This window comes from Telopea speciosissima, chromosome 3, assembly GCF_018873765.1.
Source record: "Telopea speciosissima isolate NSW1024214 ecotype Mountain lineage chromosome 3, Tspe_v1, whole genome shotgun sequence".
Lineage (NCBI taxonomy): Eukaryota > Viridiplantae > Streptophyta > Magnoliopsida > Proteales > Proteaceae > Telopea > Telopea speciosissima.
In genome coordinates this window covers 3877818-3894622 of record NC_057918.1, presented here as the reverse complement: position 1 = coordinate 3894622, position 16805 = coordinate 3877818, and the positions used below count along the sequence as shown (strand labels likewise).

Sequence of the window (16805 nt, the reverse complement as noted above, 5' to 3'; positions counted from 1 at the left end):
CACCAAAGCATCAGGTAAATAGAGAAAAGAAAGAAAAATAAACCCAACTAAATCAAGTTTTATTATTTCAGAACAAATTCTAGAAAACAAACAGCCATTACAACAGCTACTGTTCATCATAGTTAATCTACTAAAATCGGAAAGAAAAACGAAAATCAAAGATCTAATTACAGAGAGAGGGAGAGAGGTCTCAAGTCACCTTCGTTGTTGTGAACTTCAGTTGCAGATAGGGTCGTGCTAGGGAGGACCACTGCAGCAGAAACCTTCAATTGTTAGGGTTGTTGCTCCAAATCCTGAGACAAAGGAGAAAAATCCGTAGTTAGGTCTTCATCCCAACAAACGACCGAGAGAGAGAGAAACAGAGAGAGTGAGAGAGAGAGAGAGAAAACAGGACAGGGAGAGTGAGAGGTAGAGAGAGCAGAGAGAGGAAGCGAGAGAGAGAGAGGAGATCTACCTGCAAATTCGCCTCCTCCTCCTCTTCCTTCCCTAGATCTGCCTTTTGAGTTTGCTTTTTTGTCTTCGAGGCTTGCTCACGGGTTTTTACTCGTCAATCGCGATGCATTTGTTCTTTGTTCTTTGCAGACCGTCTTGGAGACGGTCTGTAAGAACGCTTCTACCTCAAAGATTCCTTTGGTTCGTTCTTAAAGAACAAAAAACGAACCGTCAAGCCAAACGCAATTTCACGTTTTTTTGTTCTTAAAGAACGAAAAACCTGTTCTGAACGCTGTTCAGACATTTACCAAACGCTGTCTTAGTGTAAAGGGTATATTGGTTAAAGAAATTTCATTTGTTAACACCGTTCAAAAATGGGTAACGGTTGATATTATGATAGTTAGTGGGTGTGCCTTAAAATATAGGTAAAAGTTAGGGGGTGGCCCTGATAATTTCCCTTTTTAAACCTACAGCAAGTTTATAAGGGCACTTACTCACTACCCACATGGTTTTTAAGACCAGCGAGTAGCGACAGGTGACTTTAGACAACCTGTCTCATGGCCCATGGGTGGCGTTAATTTATCGTGGGTTTCTTGATGGGCACATGAGAGTATTGGGAGGATATTTTTCAAAATATACTAAAACCCTATATAGGTTTTGTGAAGCTACGATGGTAGGCCGGTGGCTGAGCCTCCATTGTGCAGTGAAGTGAAGGAAAACTTTGTCCATTCTTTTTTGTGCAAATCTAAAATGTGGTGAGTCCCAAGGTTTTAAAAATGAAATTGATCATTGGTCGGAATTAGTCACAAGAACTGTAGAATCAATCATCGGATTCAAAAAACTATGATTCTAGGGTTTTATGCGTGAATCAACCATATTGGATCAATCAAAGACAGCCGATTCACCAATCTGATCCCAATTCTTGAAACCATATCCTTTTGGACTTTTCTATATTTAGGATGACTATTGGAGATTTGGAGGCGGGAACCTCTCCCCACATGGGTGAGAACCACTAATGTGTAATCTCCACGCCATCTGACCCGGTTAGAGTCTAACCAGGAGACAGATGGGGTGGAGATTCCCAAAGGAAGCTCTCAACCATGTGGGGAGAGGATTTAGCCCGATGGATATTTAGCCTAAGAGAGTTGATCTTATGACCTCTTACTTTTGTTTGATTATTTTCAGTATACAGACGGGTTGCTATCAACTTTTGAACCGTTAGATGGAACTCAATTCAAAGCGACTACAATGGTGTCAAAGTTGCCCGGAATTGATGAAACCGACTATAACCGATATACGTTTATTGGATCATGTTTCGGATTAGGCCTTTGCAATATCAATAAAATACTGAACTGATCTTAGAAATTGGACCAAAACCGATACCATTAAAAAAAAAAAAAACTCATGTTTTTTTTTCTTCATACTTACGAATATGTACACATAAATCGAATCTGAACTGAATTGATAAATAGTTGAAACCAAAGCACCCAAATTGAAATCGAATCGAAACCAATGCACCCTTCTTGGATAATGTTTTGTACTCACTTATTCTCACACTGACCCATAACCCATCCAGGTCTATCTAAACACTATCGAAGGAGGCATCACTCTTCTTTAAGATTCCATTTCCTTGGCTGCCAGCCTTGTAGCAGGAACGTTCATGCTACAAGTGTAGCAGCAAAATTTCATCCATCACGTGGTGGGACAATCACTTTTGTGTGTGGTCACGAGAGGACATGCTGCAAATGCACAAAGCGAGTGATAATTGAATTGGACACCAAGAATTGGCCCTTGAAAGAAACTCATTAAGCACACCTTGTTGTCTAGTAGTGGCCATTTTTCTTTTGTACATCTCATAGCTCTCAATCATCTTGGGAGAAAGTCATCTACTTGAGCATAGTTCTCCATCAAATGCAATAGGAGGATTAACTCAGATTAGTATTTATGATGGGGGAGTTTTGCCTGCTAGGAAATTTGATTGAGCTAGAGATCTCTGATTTGAGGGCCTTTCTTAGATTTCAGTAATCTAAGTAATACAGAGTTGCTTGGGAATGTTTAATTGAGAAATTTTGATGGGATCCAATGCAGGCAGTACTGTAATTTAGTACTTAAAGCAGGGGCGTCCAGGGCTTGAAAGACTTCTACTGTTCTACATATAATCAACGACAATGAGACTCATTTTTCGTTTTCCCTGGTGCATTGGGGCTTGTGGGTTCTTTCTGCAACTTCAATGGTAGGAGCCAGAATGACGAAGGAGTGAAGAAGACCAATGGCAAAGAGAGAGAGAGTGAGGTACACTCTCTTTAGTGCTCTTTCCAATAAATATATTCTTCTATGCTACTACTCGTTAATGTCGGATTGCTAAAGGCGGCAATGTGGTTGGTGTAGGCAAAGCTACGGTCCAAGGATCAAACCATGGTCGCCCATGGGAACCCTGACAAGAGGGATCCATCCCATACTCGAATGCGTAACGAAAATAAATCGATTCGAGTTTCTTTCGCATCCCATAAATGTTAAACAATTAAAACTGAAGGAATTAATCAAGAATTGCTAACCTAGTGAGCCTCAAGTGTTGCTCCTCCAATAGACAGTGGTTCTTCCTCCAAGAAACACTCCAAGCAAACAGATCTGAACCTCCAATGGCGCTACCAAAGTTCTCCAAGCCAATCCGAATATATCTCCAACCAGATCTAGGTTTCTAAAACCCTAGCTCTCAAAACAAGGGAGCAAGAAGAAGAAATCACAAGAGAGAGAGGGAGAGCCAAAACCGTGGGAGGGGGTGGCTGTGAAATTCGTGGAAGCCTTGCCTCCATCCTGCGTTTTGGGTTCTATTTATTGATGAGTTTTCAAAACCCAGATGGGAAGAATCCCTGTGAGAGTCTGACACTCTCTCTCTTGATTTGCTCTATCTGTTTATCTCAGATAGGCTTTATCTGTTTATCTCAGATTGGCTTTATCTGTTTATCTCAGAGTCCTTTGCTTGGTGAAGAAGCAGAATCTAATAGGGAAAGTATTAATTAATTACTTTATTTAATATCTATGAATAATTATAATTAGCACCATAGCCATTAATTAAATAAAGAACCAATTAAAATAGCAAATTCCAAATAACTCCCTATATGATAACAATTTATTATATACTACCCCCCACTAATCAACACCATCATTATGGAATCTAGGGCATGTACACATGTACTGTCAAACCCCAATCCATAGTACATGTCTATATAAGAGCGTCTGTGCATCTGATCGGATCTCGTAAAACTCGACAAAACACTTTATTCAAAATAATCATAAATAACCAATCATTTTATGTAAAATAGATTTTTGCAAAACCATTTTCAAAACAGCACTGGATCCAGATTCTGATCCGACCATATACAGACAGTCTCAATCTTGGTGTTCCCCAATCGGGCAGTGGTGACCATGTTGGATAACTCCTTTATTCACAAAGCGTTCACACATTCCTAGAACATCGGCTTTGACTCGCTCGAGTCTCAGTCATTGATGAACCAAAGAATGCGATCGCACTTTGCAGCGACAGGGTTCCCTCAGGCAAAGGGTATCAGTGACACATGTCTATCCCTTCCTACATCTGGCAGTAATACATGAGGGAATCGACAAAGTAGATTCTTCGTCAATGCACACATCAAACATGTGAGCACTCGCATTCGTACCCTAACATCACACGTCTAGGTATACCCAATGCGACGACCATATGATAAGAGTGCCCAGCCCAAACCCTAGTCGTGACTACCATTTTAAGTAAAACATACGGGCACATAATGCTCAAAAAATTTATATCGCATGTCACAATATTAAACTAAAATGTATAAAAGTTCAATACAAAGGTGAACCGGGTTGAACCGGACCGAACTGGGTTTGATGGACACACACACTTGTCCAACAGTTGGTTGGTAGAAGCAGTAAATATCTCAAGAATGTCGATTACTATTTTTCGAATGCTATCTTTCTTTCTTTTCATGGTTAATTGTCTTCCGTGCTATGAAGGCAAAATTTCTTACTCAATAGGCAATCTGCAGAGCATTATTGGGCTTATCCTATGTTTCTTCTCTCCTCACTTAACTGCTCTGCCGAGTGCCTACTATAGATTGTTGGATCTTTTACTATTAAAACCAGTGATTTGTTCTTTGGGTATTTTCTGCAACTCATGAAATCCCTCTTACTGGTCCACAAATCATACTTAACCCATTCTTCTCTGCTGTTATTTTGAGTAATCCATGGATCTTTTATCAGCCTCACTGAAAATTTAAATTGTCGTTATCTTTCTGTTTCCCTCCCTTCTCATTCTAACCATTTGACTATCCAACATGGAGAAACCTTTTCATGTTTCAATTAATAAGAAATGAGGAAACAGAGCAGTTTAGAATGATTCTCACCAATGCGTGAGAAGACACAATAGTGTTTATGTATGTAGTGAAAGCTGAGAAGACTTAAGTTATTACAAGAGAACCACAAGTGGACACATGGAGACCACGTGGCCTAAACAGAAATAACAAACTACCTAACTACTGTAACAAACTCAGGTGTATCCTTAACATCCCCCTGCAAATTGGCTGAGGTTTAGGACCTAAGCCCAGTTTGGTACAAATACTTGAAAACTCCCTCCGAGGTAAAGGCTTTGTAAAGACATCAGCCAACTGCTGTGAGGAAGGAATAAATCGAGTGAGGAGCGATCCAAGAGCCACCTTCTCGCGCACAAAGTGATAATCTATCTCAATGTGCTTAGAGTGAGCATGTAAGATAGGATTTACTGTCAAATGCAAGGCACCGATATTGTCACAGTACATGGTTGCAGGCTTGGTTTGAGAAACACCAATATCCCGAAGGATAAACGATAACCAAGTCAATTCAGCTGCTGTGGTAGCCATGACCCTATACTCAGCCTTTGTACTTGAGCGAGCAACCGTCGGTTGCTTTTTAGCACTCCAAGATATACAAGTCGAACCTAAGAAAGTACAAAACCCAATTGTAGATCGTCGTGTCAAAGGGCAGCCAGCCCAATCTGAATCGGAATAGGAAGACAAATCAAGAGAATTCTCTCTCAAGATACGCAGTCCATGAGTCAAAGTACCATCGACATACCGAATTATGCGTTTCACCATCTTGAAATGAGAAAGTGTAGGACAATGCATATGTTGACAAATAGTATTTACAGCAAAGGACAAGTCAGGCCTGGTCATAGTGAGGTAATGAGAGAGCCCACCAAACTGCGATACAGAGAAGGATCTGAAAAAGGAGCATCCGTGGCTGGTTCTGAGGATGTAGAAGAACCCATTGGTGTAGAAATGGGCTTGAGAGCAGTCATATTAGCTCGCCGAAGAACATCAGTAGCATATTTCAATTGCAAGAGAAAAAGACCTGGAGCATCGTGCATGACCTCAATACCGAAGAAATAATGCAGGGAACACAAATCCTTCATTGCAAAGGTTGAACTCAAAGCTGAAATAAAGGAATTCAAGAACAAGGGCTCATTCCCAGTCAAGATAATATCATCCACATACAGTAAAATTAGCAAGACGCGACCATGATGTCGATATACAAATAATGACGGATTAGAGATGCTACAGTAAAAACCATACTCCAAAGAAAACTGCTGAAGCGATCAAACCAAGCTCGTGGAGCTTGTTTTAAACCATAGAGTGCTCGCTGTAGTTTACAAACAGCAGTGGGTTGAGTAACATCCTTAAACCCAGGAGGCTGACTCATGTAAATCGGAGTGGAGAGATACCCCATGAAGAAAAGCATTCTTGACGTCGAGTTGCCGTATAGATCAACACTTGACTGTAGCAACAGTAAGAATTAGCCTTATAGAACCAGGCTTAATAACCGGACTGAAAGTTTCAAGGAAATCGGTTCCTTTCCGTTGATTGTACCCTTTAACAAGAAGTCGCGCTTTAAGAGGTTCCAAGCTACCATCAGCATAAAGTTTGGTCTTATATATCCAACGACACCCAACAACATTCATCTCTTTGGAACGGGGAACCAAAGTCCATGTATTATTACGAGCAAGAGCTTCCATCTCCTCCACCATGGCAACATGCCAGCCATCATGACACATGGCAAAATTTTATGGATTTCGGTTCTGTGGGAATGGTTACAGAGGCAAGAGCATGCCGCGGATTTGATTTGACAACACCCACTTTGCTCCAAGTGACCATAGGATGAGAGGAAGAAGAAATGAGATCTGCAGCAGAGAGGGGAAACAGAGGATGATCTAGACTGAGGAGAGGACTGTTGTGTAGAAGGGACCGCAACAAGTGGATCAGGTGGAGACAACAAAGAAGCAGATTGTTGCAAAACAGAGTATGTTTGAGGTAAAATAGAATCAGGTTGGGGCACAATAGGATGAGGTACAATTGAATCAGTTTGAGGCAAAAAAGGAGGACATAATTGGTCGTGTGAACTTGAGAACCAAGGACCAACAGCAGCAGGAGCAGACTTGGTCGTGGGAACAGACTGTGAAGAGTCTAAGGAAGGAATGTCCGAATGTAGCCATCTCTCAAATGTACTAAAGTCAACAATAGGAAGCCCCTGAGAAACTGTAGAGTTACCCACAGCTCGTTGAAGTGGAAAGACAAGTTCATTAAACACAACATGGCGTGAAATGTAGACTTTCCCTGTAGAATAATGAAGACATCTATAACCTTTGTGTCTATCACTATATCCAAGAAAAATGCAAGGCAGTGACCATCGATCAAACTTATTTGTGCAATAACCCCTCAAATATGGAAAACATTGAGTTCTAAACACCCTAAACACAGAATTATCGGGTTCCTTGTTAAATAAAAGATGCAAGGGAGTATCCATGCCTAAAACAGAGGATGGCAATCTATTTATAAGAAAAACAGCAGCGGAGAAAGCCTCTACCCAGTACCGAAGAGGAAGGGAAGCATTAAAGAGCATCGCAAGCCCCAACTCGACAATATGTCGGTGTTTTCTCTCAGCAATGCTGTTTTGCTCTGGTGTCTTTGGACAAGATATATGATGAACAATACTAGCCTAATTGAGATGTGCAAGAAATCCCTTATCCAAAAACTCACCACCCCCATCAGATTGAAAAACCTTAATCTTCTTTTCAAATTGTCTCTCAACCATGTTTTGAAAATTAACAAACACTTTAAAGCAGATTTGTCGTAAGGGGTAAATCCAACTATATCAAGAGAAATCATCTACAAACAAAGCATAGTATCGAAATCGTTGAACACTAGTAGCGGGAGCATTACCCCAAAGATCATAGTGGATGCGAGCTAATGGAGCAATACTACAAGTAAAAGAAGAAAGGAAGGGCAACTTAACACTCCTACTAAGTTGGCAGCTGCTACAAAGTCATTGGAAGCTATGGGTTACAGTGATGACCCCTTTATTCTGAAGAAATTTTGTGATTCATCCATGTGGATGCCCCAAACACTGATGCCAAACCTCTGTTGTTGCTGATTTGAATCGATGTGAAAAATGGGCAATGGGCTTCATGCTGAGGAGCATTATCGAAGGCATACAATCCACCAAGGCTACTCCCCGATGCCAATATCCTCCTTGTCTGTAGATCCTTTATCACAAAACCAGTAATATTAAACTCAAAAGCACAAGGAAAATCTCTAGTGAGCTATGACACTAATATCAAATTTTTACGAATAGCAGGGACAAGGCGAACATCCTTCAATGATATAGTTGTGTTAACATGCACAATTTGTCCTTCACCAACATGTGTAATTGGTAACTGAGTACCATTCCCAACCATAACAGTATGTGTGCCATTTGTAAGATTACCTGCGGTATCAGTCATATGAGCTGTAGCTCCGGTATCTGGGAACCAAGCTGAATCCTGTGTATCAGCGATGTGAATTGTAGCCAATGCATTTGGAACATCATGTATTTAGAAGTTACTATCGAACCTGCTCCAGCACTTCAAGGCTCCATGTCCATATTTGTAGCAAATTTGGCACCTAATTGGTCAACCAGTAGGCTTGTTCTGAGAACCAAAGGTCTGATTGTGGTGCTGGTTGGGAAAGAAACTCTGTTTATCAGTGTTGTGTTGGAACTGTGACTTGAATTGAGTATTGCCAAGAGGTTTCTGATGAGGCTGGCCAGAACCAATAGCAGTCATCTTTGGCCATTGATTGGGGCCTTGGGGTTGACGCTGGCTGTATTGAACAAATCCTCTACCATGAGAGGTAAAGGTGTTCTTCTGCTGGTTGGTCTTTTTGTTTTGTGCACCATAGTAAGCCATGTGAGAATTTGTCACAGTATCAGATTGATGATTCTGATTTCTCAATTCATGACTCAACAGAAGAGGAATCAATTCAGCATAGTAGGGCACTGGTGGCTCAAGCATAGTCGTAGCAAAGGTTTCATAAGCAGATCCAAGATTTGTAAGAAGAGAGCAAACTTTCTTCTGATCTGGCACAGGTTTACCGATCGCATTGAGTTGATCACAAATGTTCTTGAATTCAACAAGAAAATCATAAAGGGATTTTGCATCAGTTTTCTTGATAAAGTGTACTTTAGAGAGGAGGTCAAATTCTCGAGCCTCAGATGCTTGAGAAAAAGCTGAAGAGAGTATCTTCCAGAGTTCAGCTGAAGTCTGAATTCCGACGGCCAAACCAAGAACATCTTCCGATAATGTTCTAGTGATCCAGGCTTTGATCAGTCGGTCAGTTCGAATCCAGGCCATATAGGCTGGATTTGGTGTTGATTTACCAATGGAGTCGAGGATCTCTCGATCTGGTATGAGAAGGTCCCCAGTAACAAAACCAAGGAGATCCTGACTTTCGATCAGGGATAAAATTTGAGTCTCCCATAGGAGAAAGTTGGTTTGACTGAGCTTAAGAGTAACAAAGTTTGCAACATTGAGGTTGCAAGAATAAGGATACAGAGCAGATTCAGAGTTGTTTAAACTAGTGAACATGATTGCTTAGAAGAATAGCAAGAATAATTGCAGAGAAAACGAAGGAGAAGATCTAAATGAAAGATGATTCAAGAACATAAAAAGATCACAGATCAAGAGAAAGATAGACCATCAAGGAAACTCCGCTGATTCACCTTTTGATTATGCAAATCTATACTTAGAGCAGCTTCAAAAGATCATAATCGAACATTGGAGAAGACAAAGCCATTGATACGCGTGAGAAGTTCACTCTTGTGAGCTCTGATACGATAATAAGAAATGAGGAAGCAGAGTAGTTTGGAATGATTCTCACCAATGCGTGAGAAGACACAACAGTGTTTATAGTCAGCAAAACAGCTTTGAGAATAATGCTCAAGTGAATCGATATGATTCCCTAAGCCCTTTATTTATATTAATAAAACCAAAATTACATGGACATATATGCCCTTACATAGCCAACATAATATGAACCAGGAAAAAGAAAGGGAAAAACATAAGTAGGAAAGGTCCAGAATACCCCTAGAGTATTCTGGCCCATATATTCTAAAACTCCCCCTCAAGTTGGTGCAAAAATGTCACACATGCCCAACTTGGCTAGAAAATGATGAAACACTTTGCCACTCAGCCCCTTCGTGAACACATCAGCTAGTTGATCTGTAGACTTCACATAGGGAACATAGATTAGTCCAGCTTCAAGTTTCTCCTTGATGAAATGTCTATCCACCTCCACATGTTTACTTGGGTCATGTTGGATAGGATTATGAGCAATGCTAATGGCAGCCTTATTGTTACAATATAACAGTATTGGAAGTTGGACTGCAACCCCAATGTCTTGCAATAGCCCCTTAAGCCACAACAATTCACAGATACTATGAGCCATCACACGGAATTCTGCCTCAGCACTAGATCTTGCAACCACATTCTGTTTTTTACTACGCCAGGTGACAAGGTTCCCACCTACAAAAGAGCAATATCCAGAGATGGATTTCCCATCACTTGAACCAGCCTAATCTGCATCAGTGTACGCTTCAACCTTTAGATGACCATTGGGAGATAAAAGTATTCCTTGTCCCGGAGCAGACTTCAAATAGCGTAAAATGCGAAGGACTACCTCCATGTGAGAGGAATAAGAGTCATGCACAAACTGGTTGACCATACTAACTGCAATGGCAATGTCCAGTCGAGTGTGAGAGAGGTAGATAAGTTTGCCCACCAATCTCTGATAACGACCTTTGTCAACTGGTGTGCCTTCTTTCTCCTTGAGTCTTGTCGTAGCTTCTATGGGAGTGTAGGGATGACACCCTAGCAACCCTGTTTCAGACAGTAGACCCAGGACATACTTTCTTTGAGACAGAAATATGCCCTTTGAAGAGCAAGCAACCTCTATCCCTAAAAAATATTTTAGAGTCCCCAAATCCTTGATTTCAAACTCACGGCCAAGAAACAGCTTCAACTTTTTGATCTCATCACCATCATTGCCGGTTACTACAATATCATCAACATAGACTATGATGAGAGGTACCTTATTACCCACTCGTTTGATGAACAAGGTATGATCAACATTGCTTTGCAGGTATCCCACTGAAAGCATAGCCTTGTGAAATCTACCAAACCAAGTTCTAGGTAACTGCATCAAGCCATAGAGGGCACGCTTCAGTTTACACACCTTACCCTTGATAGCAGGACTTGAAAAACTTGGAGGAATGTCCATATATACTTCTTCCTTTAGTTCACCATGGAGGAAGACATTCTTCACATCCAACTGCTGAAGATCCCATCTAAGGTTCACTGCATAGGATAGCAATACCCTTACAGTATTGAGTTTTGCTACTGGTGCGAAAGTCTCCTAGTAGTCAATGCCATATGTCTGAATGAAGCCTTTAGCAACAAGACGTGCCTTGCACCGATCCATTGTACCATCTACCTTCTGCTTGACCATAAACACCCATTTACAACCCACTGGTTTTTTCCTTTGAGGAAGAGCTGCAAGATCCCACGTATTATTTTTGTTCAATGCTCTCATTTCTTCCAACATTGCTGCCTTCCACTTTCTATCTGTAGATGCTTCCTGTCAATTTTTAGGAATGGAAATAGAAGAAAGGGAGGGAACAAAGGTACGAAAAGAAGGAGAGAGAGAACTATAAGAAACAAAACGAGAAATGGGATGTAAAGTACAGGTCCTAGTACCTTTGCGATGGATCAGAAGAGGAAGGCTCACCAGGAGAAGGAGGATCTAGATCCTGAGTCGACAATGGATGGGTATCAGTGCTGCAGTGGGGTGAAGGGACAACAGTCAAAGGAGGATGGACAACAGCCGCGGGAGGCTGGACAACAGCTACGGGAAGCTGGACAGCGGGCAAGGGAAGCTGGTGATCAGTCGGGGAGGGTTGGGTAGTAGGAATAGGTGATGAAGGGAGGGGAAACTCAAGAGCGGGAACCACATCTTCACTAGAACCCTCCTCCTGAAGAGGTGGGGAAGAATAATAGAAAAGGTTTTCATGAAAAACCACATCCATACTGACCATAGTACGACGGGAAGGAAGGTGGTAACACTTGTAACCTTTCTGGGTTGGAGAATAACCCCAAAAAAATAAATAGTAACCCACGGGGTTCAAGCTTACCAAGGGATTTAGTATCCCTAGCATAACAGACACAGCCAAATACCTTGGGAGGTACCACAAAGGAGGAATCTCCAAGTAAAATGTCAGATGGACTACAGGAATCAAGAACCTATGAAGGTAAACTATTAATAAGGTAAGCTGCAGTGAAGACAGCATCACCCCAATATTGGGATGTAACACACCGAGCAAACATTAATGTTCTTGCCACTTCTAATAAGTTGCGGTTCTTTCTTTCAGCCACACCATTTTGGGCCGGGGTATCAATACAACTAGTCTGATGTATAATCCCATGATCAGCAAAGTACTTTTGGAATTGAGGTTCCTTATACTCAGTTCCATTATCACTTTGTAAAACCTTGAGTGTGGCTTGGAACTGGGTATGGATCATTTTATGAAAATGTTGAAAACATGAAAAAACCTGATTTTTAGTGTGAAGAAGATAAACCCAAGTATTTCGAGAATGACAATCAATAAATGAGACAAACCAACAATGGCCAGAAATAGAGGTTTTACGACTAGGTCCCCAAACATTCGAATGCACCAAATGAAAACAAGAACTCCTTTTATTTGATAAAGAATAAGTTGAACGTGTCTGTTTGGCCAGAACACAAGCCTCACAAAAAAAGTTATCCTTATTACATTTGGTGACTAAAGATGGAAACAAATGGGCTAAAATTCCTAATGGAGGGTAACCTAATCTAGAGTGCCAATGGTAAAGTTCAGAAGAGACCAAGGAGTTCTGATGTAGTGGGAGAAGGTACCGGTGGAGAGAGACGACCATCATCAAGCAGATACAGACCACAGTGTACTTTACCCAATCCAATCGTCTTCCCAGATATCAGATCCTGAAAAACACAATGGGAAGGAAAAAAAGTTACCTTGAAGTTAAGATCACGAATAATACTACTAATGGAAAGAAGGTTAGTAGTAAAATTAGGAATATGTAAAACAGAAGACAAAGGAAGGGTGGAAGTGCAGTTGATGATTCATTTTCTAGATATGGAAGAAAGGGAACCATCAGCCACTTTGACCTTGTCTTTCCCAGAAGTGGGAGACTATCTATGAAATAAGCTAAAAGAACAAGTCATGTGATCTGTAGCCCTGGAATCAATGATCCAAGGATGGGATGCTACAGAAGCACAATGACCACCAAATGGGATACATGACCGGGCAAAATTTAAACCTAAAGGAGTAGAAGAATTGGCAGTAGCAGCGAAAGTATTAGAGGCAGCAGCAGCGGAAGACCTTAACACATGTAGGAAGGCCTGTCGATCTTCCTGGAATAGACCAATGTCTGTAGCCGGGGTTGTAGGAACAGTTTCAGATTGGTTTGCTTTGCCTTTCGGTTTCTTCTTGGCAGCCCGCTTGGCTTCAAAGTCAACTAGTTTCTCATGAAGCTTCCTACAGTGTGATAAGGCTTGTGACAGTGGTCACAAGTAACAGGGCCTGGAGTAAAACCACCAACAGATAAAGTACCAACAGGGGCAGCAGGAGCTTGGGCAGCAGTCTGGAGAGCTGATCTGTCAGAAACAGGAGGATGTAACATAGCAACCCTGCGATTTTCTTCTGAAGAGACCAGGGCATAGGACTGTTCAAGTGTGGGAAAAGGAGAATGGCCCAACACCTGAACATGAATCTGGTCATACTCAACATTTAACCCGGCCAAGAAGTCATAAACCTTGATCTTGTCAACATGTTTTTTATAGGCAGCTATGTTGGCAGCTGTATCAGGGTGATAATCTGAAAAATGGTCCAATTGTTGCCAAAGGCTGCGGAGAGTAGCATAATATTTAGACACAGTTAACTCCCCTTGAGTAGTATGAAGGACCTTCTTGCAAAGTTCATAAACCTGAGCATCATTACCAAGCTGCCCATATGTCTCCTTACATGCTGACCAAATCTGAGAAGCTGTATCAAGGAGGAGAAATCCCTGTGCAAGATCTGAATTCATAGAGCCAACCAAATAGGACATAAAAAGACCATTGTTGGCAAGCCATCTAGTCTGGACAGCATCAGGGGTAGTCGGCATAGGTATAGTGCCATTAATATGGTCAGTGAGGCCACGTCCAACAATAACAAAAGAGGCAGATCGAGACCACAACAGATAGTTGTTGCCATCTAACTTGATAAGGTTAGGATGAAGATTAAGATAATCTGATTTGTTATGGCTACCCTGATCAGAAGTGGCGATTGAAGTAGCAGTGGAGTCCCATAGTGCAGAGAAGGGCTGTTGGGTAGATAAACCCAACAAAGAAGCCAAGCCAAGGCCTGAAAGCAGAGCCGAGTGACCCTCTGTGATGGGAAAGACAACTCCCAAAAAAGCAGCAGCGGAGCCCTCCCCAAGATTGATGGTGTCAGGGTTTTGGAAGTAACCCAAAAAATAGAGATCGATGTGGGGAGTGGAACCAAAAAAAAATTGCTACAGAAGAAGCCTGAGGTAATCTATCCAACAGCCTGCAGATAATGGCCTTGATGAAGAAAAAAAGCCAAAAGAAACAGCAGCCACAAGCAGCCCAATCCCAAAAAATCGATAATGCATAGGGTTTTTTTGGGGAAAGAAAAAAACCCTAAAAGTAAGAGATCGATTGGGAGAAGGGGTCTTCAGCACCGGTGGTAGACTTGACAGCAGTAGTTGAATGTCGCAGAAGGGTCTTCAATTGAGGAAAAATCAGTCCCAATAATTATCGTGGACTGATCTTCAAAATCTAGAAACTCCAAATATTGTAAGAGAGAACCAGCAGCTATCGAGCAGAATTTTTAGTACATGGAAAAAGGGAAAAAGGGAAAAAAGAGGTGGGAATAGGGCAGCAACTAGATCATCTGATCACCTCTGTAGTGCTGCCCTTAGAGAGGAGAAGAAGCAGCGAGAAGGGGGAGAAAAAAAAATTGAGAGAAGGGAAAGAGAAGGAAAAACAATGGGAGGGTGAGGGGTTTTGAAAACAGGGCAGAGAAATCATGGCTCTGATGCCACGTCAGCAAAACAGCTTTGAGAATAATGCCTAAGTGAATCGATATGATTCCCTAAGCCCTTTATTTATATTAATAAAACCAGAATTACATGGACATATATACCCTTACATAGCCGACATAATATGAACCAGGAAAAAGAAAGAAAAACATAAGTAGGAAAGGTCCAGAAAACCCCTACGGTATTCTAGCCCATTTATATAGTGAAAGCTGAGAAGACTTAAGTTATTACAAGAGAACCACAAGTGGACAAATGGAGACCACGTGGCCTAAACAGAAATAACAAACTACCTAACTACTGTAATAGACTCAGGTGTATCCTCAACATTAATTTGTTATATATTTTACTTCGAGCTATCTCAATGTGTTGTTTTATATCTCTTTGAACTGTAAAACAACCTCAACTCTGTTGTTGTCGTTGTTGCTACTGCTCTTCTTCTCCAATGGGTTCTTCAAGTGTACTTCTACTATGTGTTTCATTATTTTCCTTCATCCCCATTACCCATCAATTACAATCCTCCTAAACCCAAAGTCCTGTTGCAGCTAAGCAAACAGTTGGAATATCCAAAATCGATGGAAGTTTAGGACAAGCACACTCAAGAAATTTGCTATTCACCTTCGTCTCTACAGCTAACAATTCCATCACTGAGCTGAAAGTTATGGGTGACAAGCCCACAAAGGTTAGTAAATTCGACAGATTTGTGATTCCGAATCAGACTCTATCAGAGGTTTTCTCCATTGATTCTTTCGTCCCAACCGTGTCGAGGTTAACCAACTTGAGAGTTCTTAGCTTGGTGTCAATGGGGATTTGGGGTCCTCTACCTTATAAAATCCACCGGCTTTATTCGCTTGAACATTTGGACTTGAGCTCAAATTTTCTGTTTGGTTCAATTCCTCCTCAGATTTCTACCATGGAAAGGCTTCAGACTGTGACACTGGATGGAAATTTTTTTAATGATACTGTCCCTGATTGGCTTGATTCCTTATCAAACCTGACGTTTTTGAGCTTGAAGAGAAATAAGTTGAAGGGTACATTTCCATCTTCAATTTGCAGAATCAAGACACTTGCTGTTCTTGCTTTGTCTCAGAATAAGATTTCTGGCAAATTACCTGAAATGGATTGCTTAACCAACCTGCATGTTTTGGATTTGGGGGAGAACCAATTGGATTCTGAACTACCCATCTTGCCAAAACGGCTAGTCACAGTTCTTCTCAGCAAGAATTCCTTCTCAGGTGAAATTCCCCAACAGTATGACGAACTGGTTCAGCTTCAGCACCTTGATCTATCGTTCAATTCTGATAAGAAAGCTTTCAAAAACCATAATTTATAATGATGAAAGGAACCAGAATTGTCGAAAACTGATTCCAACCTGATCAGCCATGAGTATAATAACTGAATCAGCATTAACCCCATACCTATAATTATAAAACCCAATACCACCCACACTTGCGCCTGTTAAGATGGGGCTGGGTTGGTAAAACAATTCAACCCCACAGTCATCCACAATGATTAGGTTGCAAAGCTTCATTTTTGTTGGTTCTCAACAACATACCTGACACTCTCTGGTTTCCAAAACCATACGGGACCCTCTCCAATGCATGAACACAGGGATTGCATTTCTTTCCATTCTTTTTCTCAAACCATTCATGTGAAACCAGAACAAAATGTACGAATTAAAGTAAATTTCCTTTTCATCTGAGATTTCATCACTTGAAAATACAGAATAAGAGGTCTGACCTGAATAGGAAGCTCATGCCTCCCAGAAATTTCTCGGAATATGAATGAAGTGACCGCATTGGTTGTATAACGCTGATTGGCGTTGTGTTTGATGGCAAGCCCTCCATGCAACTTCGGTTGATGATTGTCTTCATGTTTG

At 41.2% G+C, this 16805-nt stretch overlaps 1 protein-coding gene across 1 annotated transcript; it reads left to right on the top strand.

The window, feature by feature from the left end:
• The first annotated feature begins 11534 nt into the window (after positions 1-11534).
• On the top strand, positions 11535-16259 carry LOC122653971 (probable inactive leucine-rich repeat receptor-like protein kinase At3g03770). The gene is made up of 2 exons (XM_043847939.1): positions 11535-11709; positions 15472-16259. Exons 1-2 carry the CDS (start codon positions 11535-11537, stop codon positions 16257-16259), a joined length of 963 nt encoding a protein of 320 aa, XP_043703874.1.
• Positions 16260-16805: the final 546 nt, after the last annotated feature.